Source organism: Chrysochloris asiatica, unplaced genomic scaffold, assembly GCF_000296735.1.
Source record: "Chrysochloris asiatica unplaced genomic scaffold, ChrAsi1.0 scaffold00097, whole genome shotgun sequence".
Taxonomy (NCBI): domain Eukaryota; kingdom Metazoa; phylum Chordata; class Mammalia; order Afrosoricida; family Chrysochloridae; genus Chrysochloris; species Chrysochloris asiatica.
Genome location: NW_006408615.1, coordinates 4124072 through 4136473, shown reverse-complemented (window position 1 = coordinate 4136473; position 12402 = coordinate 4124072). Strand labels below are relative to the sequence as shown.

At 51.9% G+C, this 12402-nt stretch overlaps 1 protein-coding gene across 2 annotated transcripts in view; it reads left to right on the top strand.

Annotated features, from left to right (window-relative positions):
* The window catches only part of TBC1D22A (TBC1 domain family, member 22A), a 288569-nt gene that overhangs the window by 256123 nt on the left and 20044 nt on the right, over nucleotides 1-12402 (top strand). For both annotated transcript variants that reach the window (XM_006866828.1, XM_006866827.1), the window contains one exon: nucleotides 6755-6850. In XM_006866828.1, the coding sequence (XP_006866890.1) occupies nucleotides 6755-6850 (96 nt within the window). The remainder of the gene's footprint in view (nucleotides 1-6754; nucleotides 6851-12402) is intronic.

Below are 12402 nucleotides of genomic sequence, written 5' to 3'. Positions count from 1 at the left end.
GTAGTAGTGCCAAATTGCTGACCAGTGGGGTCACACTCTGCCCCCCCCTCAGCCCAGCAGCTTGTATATTATGAGCCTCTTGTCATCCGTGTCCCTCGTACAGTGTGGATTGCCATGTTTTTACGTAGCAGAGAAATGTGAATGGATGTCTCCTTCCTGTTTGGTTCTGGAGGTCCTGATTCGTGGTGAGGCTGAACATCCTGTCTTATTTTTATTGACCATGTTTGTTCATGTCCTTGACCCATTTCTCTGTTCCCTCATTTAGCTCTTCTCATTGATTCTTAGAAGGATATTTGAAAGAATTTTTCTGGTTAGCAACCGTTTGACAGTTCTATGCATTAGAAATATCTTTCTAGTCTGTGGCTCGTATTTTTTGCCTTAATTATATTGTCTCTTTTAGCATGTTGTTGTTGTTGTTAGGTGTTGTCAAATTGGTATAGACTCACAGCGACCTCATGCACAACAGAACAAAACACTGCTCAGTCCTGTGCCAACCTCTATGCTTGAACCCATGCATTCTTTCCGCCACTGTGCCATTCCGTCTCACTGAGTCTTCCTCTTTTTCACTGACCTTCCACTTTACGCCAACACCGTAACTCTAATGCATCAATTCTTCTGCAGTCTTCCTTCCTCATTGTCCAACTTTTATATGAGTATGAGGCAATTGAAAATACCATGGTCTGGGTCAGTTGTACCTTACTGTTAAAACTGACATCTTTGCTCTGTAATGCTCTAAAGAGGTCTTGTGTAGTTGATTTGCCTAGTGCAAATCCACTTGACTGCTTCTTCCATGAGTGCTAATGGTTGAACTGAACAAAATGAAGTCATTGACAACTTCATTCTTTTATCCATTTATTCTGATGTTATTTTTTGGTCCAATGGTGATGATTTTTGTTTTCTTTACATTGAAGTGCAGCCCATACTGAAGATTGTGGTTTTGATCTTCATGAGTCAGTTTTTAAGTACTCTTCATTTCAGCAAGCAAAGTTGAATCCTCTGCCGATTACAGGTGGTTAAGGAGTCTTCCCCTAATCCTGATGCCACATTCTCTTGCCTATAATGCAACCTCTTGGATTATGTGCTCAGCATGCAGATGGAGTACGTGTGATGGAAGAGCGGAATCCTGGTGTGCACCTTTCCGGATTTGAAACCACTTAATGTCCCCTTGTTCTGTTCCAACAACTGCCTCTTGGTCTATGTACAGGGTTCTCGTGAGCACAATGAAGTATTCTGGAATACTCATTCTCCGCAATGTTTTCCAAAGCTTACCATGATCCGCACAATTCAAAGCTTTTGCTTAGCCAATAAAGCACAAGTGAACATCTTTGTGGTATTCTGTGCTTCCTGGTATCCCTCATTCCACGCCCCTCTCTGAATCTGGCCTGAACCTCTGGCAGCTCCCTGTTAATGCAATGCCACAGCCCTATTTAAATTATAAATATCCAAATTTTATTTATGTGTGGTATTAATGATATTATCTGGTGATTTGTATTATAGGGATTTTTAATTTGGGGCTAGTTAAATGTATGAATTTTTAAAATGTATTCAAATATAGCTTTGACATTTTGCTTCTAGTCCACCTTGAATGTGTTTTGTGTATGGTGTGACATAGGGACCTGATGATTTTTCCAAGTTGTCTCCACTGTGAGTGGGGCTTCAAAAAGCTTCTGGAAAAATGAGATGGAAAGAGACTGAAATTTTCCCTGACTTTTTGAAACCCCTGGTATTTCTGGAATAACCCTTTTTACGCCTCTGTCATTGATTACGCGCTCACATGGGATGGTTTGTTTCTGAGTGCTGTGTCCTATGCTCTACCTGACCCGGTACCACCGTGTGTCTATTACTGGTAAAGGTCTTCATGCCTGAGGTGGCAGGTGCTTCTCTCCTTGGGGGCTGTCTTTTACTATTCTTATCCTTTAAAGTCGACTTTAGAAAAAGCTTCCTTAGTTTGCAAAAAAAAGCTTGGGTGGAATTTTATCACAATGCACTGACTTTATAAAATAAGATGGGGACAGTTGACACCTTCTCAGCATCGAGTCTGTTCCTGGGCCTGGGGTGTCTCTGTGTGACTAGGCTTCTCTTGTGTCTTTCAGCACGTTGATGGCTGTTCCTCAAACATCTTTTTCTATGGTTTTGGGAGTGCTCTTTGGTTCTCTCCCTCTTCTGCAGGGTAGGCCCCCTTCCCCCCTCCCATCAGAGTGACTTTTTATCTCTTCTGCCTGGGGACACAAGGGATACTGAGTTCTGAGACCCCTAAAATTGACTAAAGCTATACCGCTGGTTTACTGGGGGGGAGGGGGCACTATAATGACCATCTTCACATGTATCTTGGCCCTGATGTGATTTGGATAGGAATTGTCTTCATGGGGGTGGGGGGAGGTTTACTCTAATGATGTCCTCCCAGAGTATCTGGGCCCTGGTGTGATTTTGACATCAGTTGTTTCTAGGGGGTGGGCACTGGAATATAATGACCATCTTGAGTCCTGGTGTGGCGGTCAGACTGAAAACTCTTTTGAACTGCAAGGTCGATGGTTCAAGCTCATCAGCTGGTCCTTGGAAACCCTATACAGGGTCGCTATGGGTCGGAACCGACTCGATGGCACTTAACAGCAACAACAGGTGTATCAAGGAGCTCTGGTAGCGTAGTGGTTACGAATTGGGTTGCTAACCTCAAGGTTGGCAGTTTGAAACTACCAGCCATTCCACCGGAGAAAGATGAGACTTTCTGCCCCCGTAAAGATTTGCAGCCTTGAAAACCCTGTGCAGGGTCTCTATGAGTCGGAACCGACTCCACAATACTTAACAACAACAACAACAACCAGGTATATTGGCTCCAAGGTGAATTGTGATTAGATGAACCGGGTTTCTTGACTTCCCTTCAGGTCCTCTGAGGACTGCTTAGTTCTCCTCTGGAGGAAGAAGGCAGTGAGAGGGACTCTCAGGGTCTCCAGCTGGAGGTGACATATGCCCTGGATGGTGAGGGTAGGAGTGGGTGGGCATGGACAGACACAAGTGGGTGTCACTGAAAGGCAGTTTGGGGCAGATAAATGGAATGGAGCCCCAAGCCAGCTGTGGGATCACCCAGCTCTGTGGAAGTGTGCCCTGGCTTGTTTTGTAGGATGCAGGGCCCTTCCAGTTCTGGGTTCCTACAGAGTGGGCTCTGTCTCTGTGCGTGCACACGGAGCATGTGGTCGCTCCATCAGCATGTGCGTCCATTAGCCCCCCCTAACGCCCTAGCGCGTAGTGGTTACGAATTGGGCTGTGAACCTTAAGGTCAGCAGTTTGAAACTACCAGCCGCTCCGCGGGAGAAAGATGAGGCTTTCTACTCCCGTAAGGATTTACACCCTCGGAAACCCTGTACAGGGTCGCTGTGGGTTGGAACTTAACAACAACAACAACAATGCCCTAGCATCTGCTCTGCTTTCCCTTTGGAAGTGCTGAGAGCCTGTGACATGTGCGCAGGGAATGGGACACGCAGCCTGGCCTGGCACTTCTGTCAGCCCCTGGTCCCGGGATTAGTGATGAAGAGAGGTGACAGGAAGTGGTCAGAAGGAAAACTGTTGCTATGTTGTGTTCATTAGAGCCTCTGAGTCCCTGAGACTGAGTTCCTGATGCTGGGGTTCCCACTGTGGGCCCCTGCCAAACCCTTGAGTCACAGAGCTGGCTCCCAGGTGGGTGCCGCTGGCCTGTCCAGTGGCCCCATGTGCAACTTGTCACTGGATTTGTGGGCAGGCTGCTGCCAGCGCTGGCCTCGCTGTTGCTTCTCTGAGCTCCTTGGCTAGCAATATTTATTGTCCAGGTTAAGCTTCATTAAAGCAGAAACCCATTTTCCATTTACGCTATGAATTTTTTATTTATTAAATTGCTATTTTAATATAATTTACCAAGTCGCTGAAGACAAATAATCCACTTAGTGATGCTGTAAAGCTCCCTTTTCCCCCTGATGCGGTGTTCCTGAGGATGCGCCTGCCATTACATCTGCCTGTCAGCTGGGAGCATCTTGCAGGGATTTAGAGCCCAACCTCTATAAGTCCCAGGGAGGCCTGCCCTTTGCACTAGCTGGTTAAATGAAAGACTGTTAAGCAAATTAAGAGTGTAAACAGGATTCCTGGGAGAACTCCCCTCACCTCCCACCCCCATCTGCAATGGTTATTCCTGTTCCTGCCAACCTTGGAGGGAGCCAGGGGCCTGGAGGGGCAAAGCTGGCTGAGTGTCCTTCTGGAGTCTGAAAGGGAAAACTGCCGGGCTCTCTGGATGCACTCAGCTGGTCACCTCCACTGATTCAGTGGTCAGTTTACTTCCTCTACTCCCCGTGACTGGTGACCTTGGAGTAGGTGGCGCGTGTGTGTGTTGTCTCTGTCTTTGGTGCCGGAATGATGGAGAAGGGGCCCCAGCAGCCCCCAGAGCCGAGTGAGTCCAGTAGGAGAGAGAGCCATGGTGACAGATGCTCCCGGGGAAGGAGGGCCACACCACTGACTATCTAGAGGAACCGGAAGTCCTTGAGGTCCAGGAAACTAGGGAAGTATTTCCTGTATGGATGGTCCAGAAATTAAAAAAAAAACAAAAAAAACAGCAATCAACTGTTGGTACAGGATGAATTTCATCCTAATTCTGAGTGAAAGGCCGTAAGAGTCCATCCCATGGTTCCGACTCATAGCAACTCCACAGGGCAGAGCAGGTCCGCCCCATGAGTTCCAGCTCATGTAAACCACATTCCCTTACAACGTGATTACCTTCCAAATCGAGAGCCAGAAAGAAGCTAAGGAAACAAAACAAAAGAAAAACATAGCTCATTTGTTTGTAGATTAAAAACTCACGCTGGTAAGTAGCTCCTGATTCAAACATGGCAATCGTAGAAGAGGGTAAGGAAGTATCAGCACTCCAGGGCCATAAAGATCATGGAAACGTGGGACTTAATGGGACAGTGAGTAAGTTACCCACTTCGATCAGAAATGCAGAAAAACCATACCTTAATGAGTTAATCACCTCACTTGAGTGGAACAAAAAAACAAATAAAAATAAATAGAGCCTGGCAGGTAAGCCGGGAGCCCCTGCCGGCACCTCCAGCCACATGACCCCGTCTTGGCAGCACAGTGTGAGGAGGGGTCTGTACCTTTCTCAGTGCCTGGAAGCCCCCAGCCCTCGCTCTCTGGGCCTTTGCTACACTGTCACCTTCTTGGGTAACTGGCCACCCTGCTTCAGTTGCAGCCACACCTCCTCCCTGTAACAAGGTACTTCCATCTCCCTTCTCTACCCGACTTTCTTCATTCCTTCTAGTCCGGTGCCATCAAGTCAACTCCGACTCACAGTGGCCCCGTGTACCACAGCACAAAACACTGCCTGGTCCTTGGGCCACCTTCATGATTGTTGTCATGTTTGAGCTGCTGCCATGTGCCACCCCCTCTCATTCATGGTCTTCCTTGGTTTCGCTGACCCTCCACTTTAGCAGACATGAAGTCCTTCTCCAGGGACTGGTCCCTCCTGATAATCTGTCCAAAGTATGAGAGACGAAATCTCGCCGTCCTGGCTTCTAAGGAGCATCCTGGTTGTACTTCTTCCGACACAGATTGGTTTGTTCTTCTGGCTGTCCATAGTCCTTGTGATTTTTTTCTCTCCAGCACCATCATTCAAATGCATCCATTCTCTTGTGGTCCTCCTTAGTTCTCATCCAGCTTTTCTCATGCATCTGAGGAGATTGAAATACCATGGCTTGGTTTTGGTGCACCTTGATCCTGAACAGATTGTGTTTATTGAATAGACTATTAGCAGGTGTCACATGGGCACAATAGAGCTGTGTCCCTGAGAGCTAACTGTTGGACCTGCGAGGTCACTGAGGGAGTCCGGGCGGGTGGGGGATAGGAGGTGTGAGCTTCATTTGCACAAAAGAGCTTGAGGTACACAGTCTCAGAGACAGTCCTGGGGCACAAGCTGTTGGCGCTCATCCTCTCGCCGCCTCAGGGTCGGTGGTTCAGAGCCACCCAGTGGCACGGTGAGAGAGACCCGGCCCTCTGCTTTTGTACAGCTCTTCTTGCAGAGCGCAGCTCTCCTGAGTAACACATGGGGTGGGGGGGCGCATGATTTGGGATCGACTCAGTGGAAACAGGCTCTTCAGTTTCTGTGGGTGCAAGCTTGGAGCAGGGCAGTGACAGGGTCCCGGGTTAAGGGGTGCGTGTGAAGGCTCTGGGGAGAGCCCTCGTTTTTGAAGGAACAAGGGTGTGGTGTTGGATAGCCCAGTACCAGCTCTGCCACCTACCTCAGGCTCACCACGTGGTCACCCGTAAAATAAGAGGTTCGCTGCCCTATACATGGATTCCCTGGTGGCGCAGCGGGTTAAGCATTGGGCTGCTAACCTTGAGGTTGGTGGGTCAAACTTACCAGCGACTCCACAGGAGAGAGATGAGGCTGTGTGCTTCCGGAAAGACTTTCCCCTCCGAAACCCTAAGGAGGAGTTCCGCTCTGACCTGTGGTCACTTAGAGTCCGAACGCCACACAACACCACGGCCGTTAGCAGGAGTGCGTTCTGTGCCCGTGTGGAGTTAATGCCTTTTGTTACTGTTGGATGTTATCTGTGCAAGTGCGCCACTGTTTCCATAACTCAGGTTCACTTCAGAGAAAACTGTCTTTTGTTAATGAGAGGAGAGTCTTGGGATGAGGGCGGTAAGCACGCACACAAGTGAGTCAGCTATAGGAGCCCTGCGTGTCTCACGGCCGCAGCACATTCACGTCTGTTTCCTGTGGCATCTTCTCTTTCAGTCGGAACCTGAGGGCTTTTCTCACTTCCACTTGTACGTCTGTGCTGCATTTCTGCTGAGATGGAAGAAAGAGATCCTAGAAGAAAGAGATTTCCAAGTAAGTAAACGCCTCTTCAGACGCACTGGGCCTGAGTTTCTACCGGGAACTCGGAGAGCGGTTGATGAAATGTCGGTTCACAGGGTTATTTGTACAAGGGCTCTGAGGTGTGCGGGCTCCCCTTCCCTGGCCATCTCCCGTGGCCGGGGAGCCCATCACAGCGGAAAACACGCACCTAGCTGTGGGCACCTCATGTGGTGGTCAATGTCCACAAGCTACGGTGTGACCAACACCACGTGGCCCTGTGGAGGGGCTGGGGGTGGCCTTGGCTTTCAGAAGCTTCCTTGTACCTGCTGGGCTGCGGTGCATGAAGGAGGAGGGTGGGCTGGGCAGTTGCTGTGTGACGTGGGGCCTGCTGCTGCACCTCTCTGAGCCATGTCCACAACTGCCTCACTTGGTGGCATTTGCTGAGTGTGAAGCCTGCGGGCTCTGCTGGCTGTGGGCCGCCCTGTGTACAGAGCCCCGTCCTGTCTCTGTGTGGTGGCCATTTCACTGAAGGAGGACAGCTCTTCTCCACAGGGAGCTCTCCACTGGGCCAGGTCCTCCCCACATGGTGGGTGGTCCGTGGTCAGGGAGGACGACACTGTCCCTGACCAGCTGTGTCCCTCATGAGCTGTCACACTGCCAATGAGGACAGGTCAGTACCCCCACAGTAACTCAGAGGCTCGGACAGCTTGCCTGGACCATCTGTCATCCCGTGAACCCTGCTCTTCCCTGACAGGGCTGAAGTCCCGGCTACAAGAGCAGACCCACTTCCCAGGGCTTATTCTCTGGACCCCCAGGAGAGGACAGTCTGGCCTACCCAGCAGGGACGTGGTCCAGGCTCCCTGGTGTTTGACACCAGCTCAGGGGTACTGTGTGGGAAGCCAGGTGTCTCCAGGCCTCCACGGCTTGTCTGTGAAGTGGGTAGAAGGTACTGCCTGACCTGACAGCTTGTGGAGATGCTCAGTAGGAGGGAGATCTGACCCCTCTGAGATGGGCTGTGGCTGGTCTGTGTCACCTCGGGCCATAGAGGACCAGAGACCAACTGATGGAGGCTGGACTGGTCTCTCCCGGCCACACCCATGGCTACTTCCCACCAAAGGAGTTGGGGTGGGTGGGTACTGGTGCCCGTGTGCTGGGCAGGGGCTCCAGCTCCCGGCACAGCGAGCTGTCCCCTCCAGTCACTGACCCACCTGAGGACCACCGGGACACGTGGTCACAGGTCCAGAGGGGAACTGACTCACAGCTGACCGGGGGCCATGGGCTTCCTCGTCATTTCACCTTTGAACTCCCTGGTTTGGGACCAGGGTTCCTGGATGCTCAGATGGACATTTGTCCCCAGGGGCCATGCTGGATGGGGGTGTGGTGGAGCCCAGGTGTGCTCTGCATGGGGGCATTGGGGTCTCACCACTGGCCCCAGGTGCCTGTACTGTCTACATTGGACCCCAACTCACCCATGGCAACCCTGACCCACCGAGCTCAGCGCTTTGTGGGGAGGGACATGGAAACCAAACAGGCACCCGTACCCCAGATGGGACAGTGCTGTGTGCCCCCCCAGGTAGGACAATGCTGTGTGCTCCCCCAGATGGGTCAGTACTGTGTGCCCCCCCCCAGATGGGTCAGTACTGTGTGCCCCCCCAGATGGGTCAGTACTGTGTGCCCCCCCAGATGGGTCAGTGCTATGTGTCCCACCTGCCCCCGTGATGGGAGAGTGATGTGAGACTCCTACCATGAGTTGATTCATGGGAGATTGTGCACTGGGCAGCTGATTTTCCTGGGGGACTCTGTGACCTGTGCCCTGGAGGTCAAGACAGTGCTATGGCCTCCCTGAGGCTGGAGGACAGCAGATGCGAGTGGCTGCTGGACATCAAGGTCCCTCTGGGTCTGGGAAGGTGGACTGGGTAGCGGCTGCTGGGTGGCCCCTGTGCAGGCTCTCCCCATCAACACAAACCCCACCGTGGCCTTGTCTAGGGACGCTGGCAATACCAGGGGATCAGCAGTGTGGGATCTGGGCCCCAGACAGGGGACCCACAGAGGCCTTGGGAGGAGCCAGTGTGACGAGCCGTTCACTAGCTGCATGTTTCTCCGACGTCAGAGCTAGCCCAGGCTGCGTCTTGGTGCAAGTTCTCCTGTGTTTCCATAGGGTCACTGTGAGTCGGTATGGACTCGAAGGTGGTGGGTTTGGTTTGGTGACAACCCCCTCTCCCCGTCAGAGCTCTCCTCCCTCAACCCAAGTGCCCAGAAGAAGCATCATGGGGGCAGAGGGCAGGCGGAGCAACACTAGATGGGCCTTGTCTTTCTTGAGCTCAAAATAAATGAGGGCTTCTTAGTCCTGGGGCTTGAAAGGAGAGCAAGTTAGGAACACCAAAATGTGTTGTGGAGAATTGAGTTAAATGGGAAAGGAAGAAGAGAAAACAGAAATTAAAGAAAATCCGCGGTGCCGTAGTATGCGGGGGGGGGGGGGGGGCCTGTTGTTTGCAATGGTGACATTTCAGAATGCCCTGAGTCCCTGGGACGGAATCCCAGCCACCTCCAGCAGCAGAACTCAGCAGCAGAACTCAGCAGCATGGCGCTGAGAGCCCCAACTCTCGGCAGCATTGTTACCCCTGGGGAGTGTTTGCAGCCATTTCCATAGGAACGGAATCCTCTTCTGAGGAGCCAGCATTTCCAGAACAGGGGGTACTCCTGGCATTTAAGCTACAGGAGCCCAGCTGGGCAGGGACAGGTAGGACTGAGTCTGCTCACCCAAAAGCCGGGCAGGAGATGCGTGACTCGGGTCAGTTCCTAGTTGCTGAAGTTGGGACAGTGAACTGGGGCAGGTGTGCTCCCAGCACCAGGTGGGATGTGTCAGGTGTGGTGCTGGCCTGCTCAGCCTCCTGGACCCTTGACATGAAGTCACTTTCTGAGAAGACAGGTTACTGGCTGCTGGGGCCTTCGCACTGGGCGTCCAGGTGGTGGTCACTCCCTGAGGGGGTCTTCCAGCTGTGGCAGTGTCCCCCGTGCACGTGGTCTCCAACTGTCAACTGCCCACTCCCTCCAGCTGGGCCCCTGGGTACCACACCAGGGATTCCCTTACCTCCACATACCACACAAGGGACGTCCCTGCCCCCCGGGCACCATATAGGCACATGTACATAATATAGATAGTATATAGACCTTGGAAGGCACATTTGTAAACATTTATTGAAAGAATGAGTTATTTGTTTATTAATATAAATGCTAGCACATATAAAAAAAATTCACTTGTAGTATAAATAAAGTATCCTACTAAAGTAACAGCAAATTGAATTCACCAAAATCTGAAATGGAAAGAACCCCACAAAGATCTGCCTTGCCCCTAGGGGTCTGAATAGGTTGAGTAGGTTGAGTCTTTGTGTTGGCACCTCATTGGGAGAGCTCACGAAGACCCTGTGTAAGGTCTTGTTCCTGGAGAAGGTGGACCCCCCAACAAAGCGGGTCCACGTGTCAGGTCCACCAGGGAGGGGCATGTCACTGGGGTCTGCAGATGGTCCACGAGATGCTGCATGTCCCCTTGAGTGAGTGCTCCCTCCACAGTGAAGTGGGGGTCTTCAGTTGAGGGAACCCCTCGTTTTGAGTGAGTGCACCTCACAGTACCTTTTCCCACCGGGGTCCCAGAGGTCTGCCTCCATCACACTGAACAGATGATGTCCCAGGCAGTTGGCATGGAGGCACACGTTTGTCCCTTAGAGAACATCCCAAACACCTGGTTCCCAGAAAGCAGCCAGGGGCCCGCCCTGCAGCCAGGCCCCCCAAAGAGAGGCCTGCAGGTCCTCCCACCCACACTGTGACTATAGTGCCCGCAGCTAGCCACAGGCAGTGTGCCACAAAGTCGGTTAGAACCACAAGGTCGGTGTTACAAGCTCACCAGTCTTTGGAAACTGTACAGGGTCACTATGGGTTGGAACTGACCAACGGCACTTAACAACAACAACAACAACAATGTCTAAGTTGTCCGTCCCTATTAATCCTGGGTACTGAGGGCTTGATCCTTGATGTGAAGACTCCTTTTCAGTTGGGATTTTGAGCAAAAGTCCAGTTGGTCAGGTTGTAGCAATTTATATTGGCTTCCTGTATGAAACTTCTTTATCTTCATGGGGTTGAGTTTTGATCCGCAAGACGTCCGAGCTAGGTCAGATGGGTGCAATCTGCAAGTCTGGGTGTTCTCCCACTCCTCCTCCCACTTCAGACCAGCTGACCTCCTGCTTCGCTCTCAGTGACTGTGTCAGTGTCCTTGGGCTCTGGAGCTCCCCAGTCTCCCCAAACTTCAGACCAGTCAGCCCTTCCTCTTCTCTCTCTCATCTGAAGGTCGGACTCAGCCTTTCCCCCACTGCCACTCATAAGTAGCTCAAGACAGTCACCAGCAAGTTTACAAGCCTGCTGTGGGCTCCCTCTGAGTCTCAGTCTTGGAAGGGGCTTTGCTTTGATTGGCTGACAGTTCTTGCTTACTGGCAGCAGATTGCTACATCTTTCTGCTTCAGAGCAGATGGTGGGTTGAGGGCCGAGCATTTTAACCTCTGAGTCACCAGGGCTCCTTCCCTCAGTCCTGGTTCTTGTGAAAGGGGGCAGGGTGAGGTCCTTCCTGACCACCCCAGTGCATACTGGACCAGATATGTGACCTTTGGCACCCCCATCACGCCCCCGCTGGACTCTGACACCCTGTCCCTTAGGTTCCTTTCCTCCTTGGAGCCCCTCAGCCCGGGTCACCAGGGCCTGCTGCCCCTTGCTCCGAGGCCTCTCTCATGCATCAAGTAATGCCCAGGAGGGACGTCGGAGGCTTTCTTGGACATCTCTGGTTAGAAATGAGAGAAAGAGGAATAACAGTGTCCCTGACCATGGGGCGGCCACACTGTGTGCACACTGTAGCTCCCCATCTGTCCCCTCGGACTGGGCATGAGGCCCTCCACTCTGGCCTGCCCTAGGTGGCTGCCTCCCTTCCGTGTGTGTATGAGAAGCTGTAGAGCACCCATAGTCTGAGCGCTTGTCTGTGTGGACAGTGGAAGGCCACCACAGAGTCCAGTGTACCTGAGGGAGGTGGACGATGATGGCGCTCACAGGTGGGGATCCATCATCCTGGCCTTTACTCACTTCCCCAGAGGGTCTCAGCACCATGCTTCATGTGCCCACCTTCCCCCGATCTGGGGGTCCACGCAGAGCTCTCTGAGGGTCCTCGTCCTGCCGTGGGGCTGAGGGGCAGTCCCTGGAGCCGGTAGCGATGTCTTTATTACGCAGCGTAGTCTACGATGCTGAGTCAGTGCTTAGTGGCAGTATACTCGTCTGTGTTTCATCCTGTGTTCACTTGAAGCAGCAAATGTCACGAAATGCCAAAGTAAAGATCAATCGTCTCTCTCTCTTTTTCTCTCTTTATCATCTCAAGACAGTTCAAAGACAAAACTGGGTCAATTGAAAACTGATGTTTAAAGTGGATTATTGTTCCGTGGGGTGCTCCTGTGAATGGCTGCTTGGCTGTAAATGTGGGGTTATCATTGCTGTGTGGGGTAGCATGGGCTACTGCGTGGGATAGCGTGGGTTACTGTGTGGGGTAGCGTGGG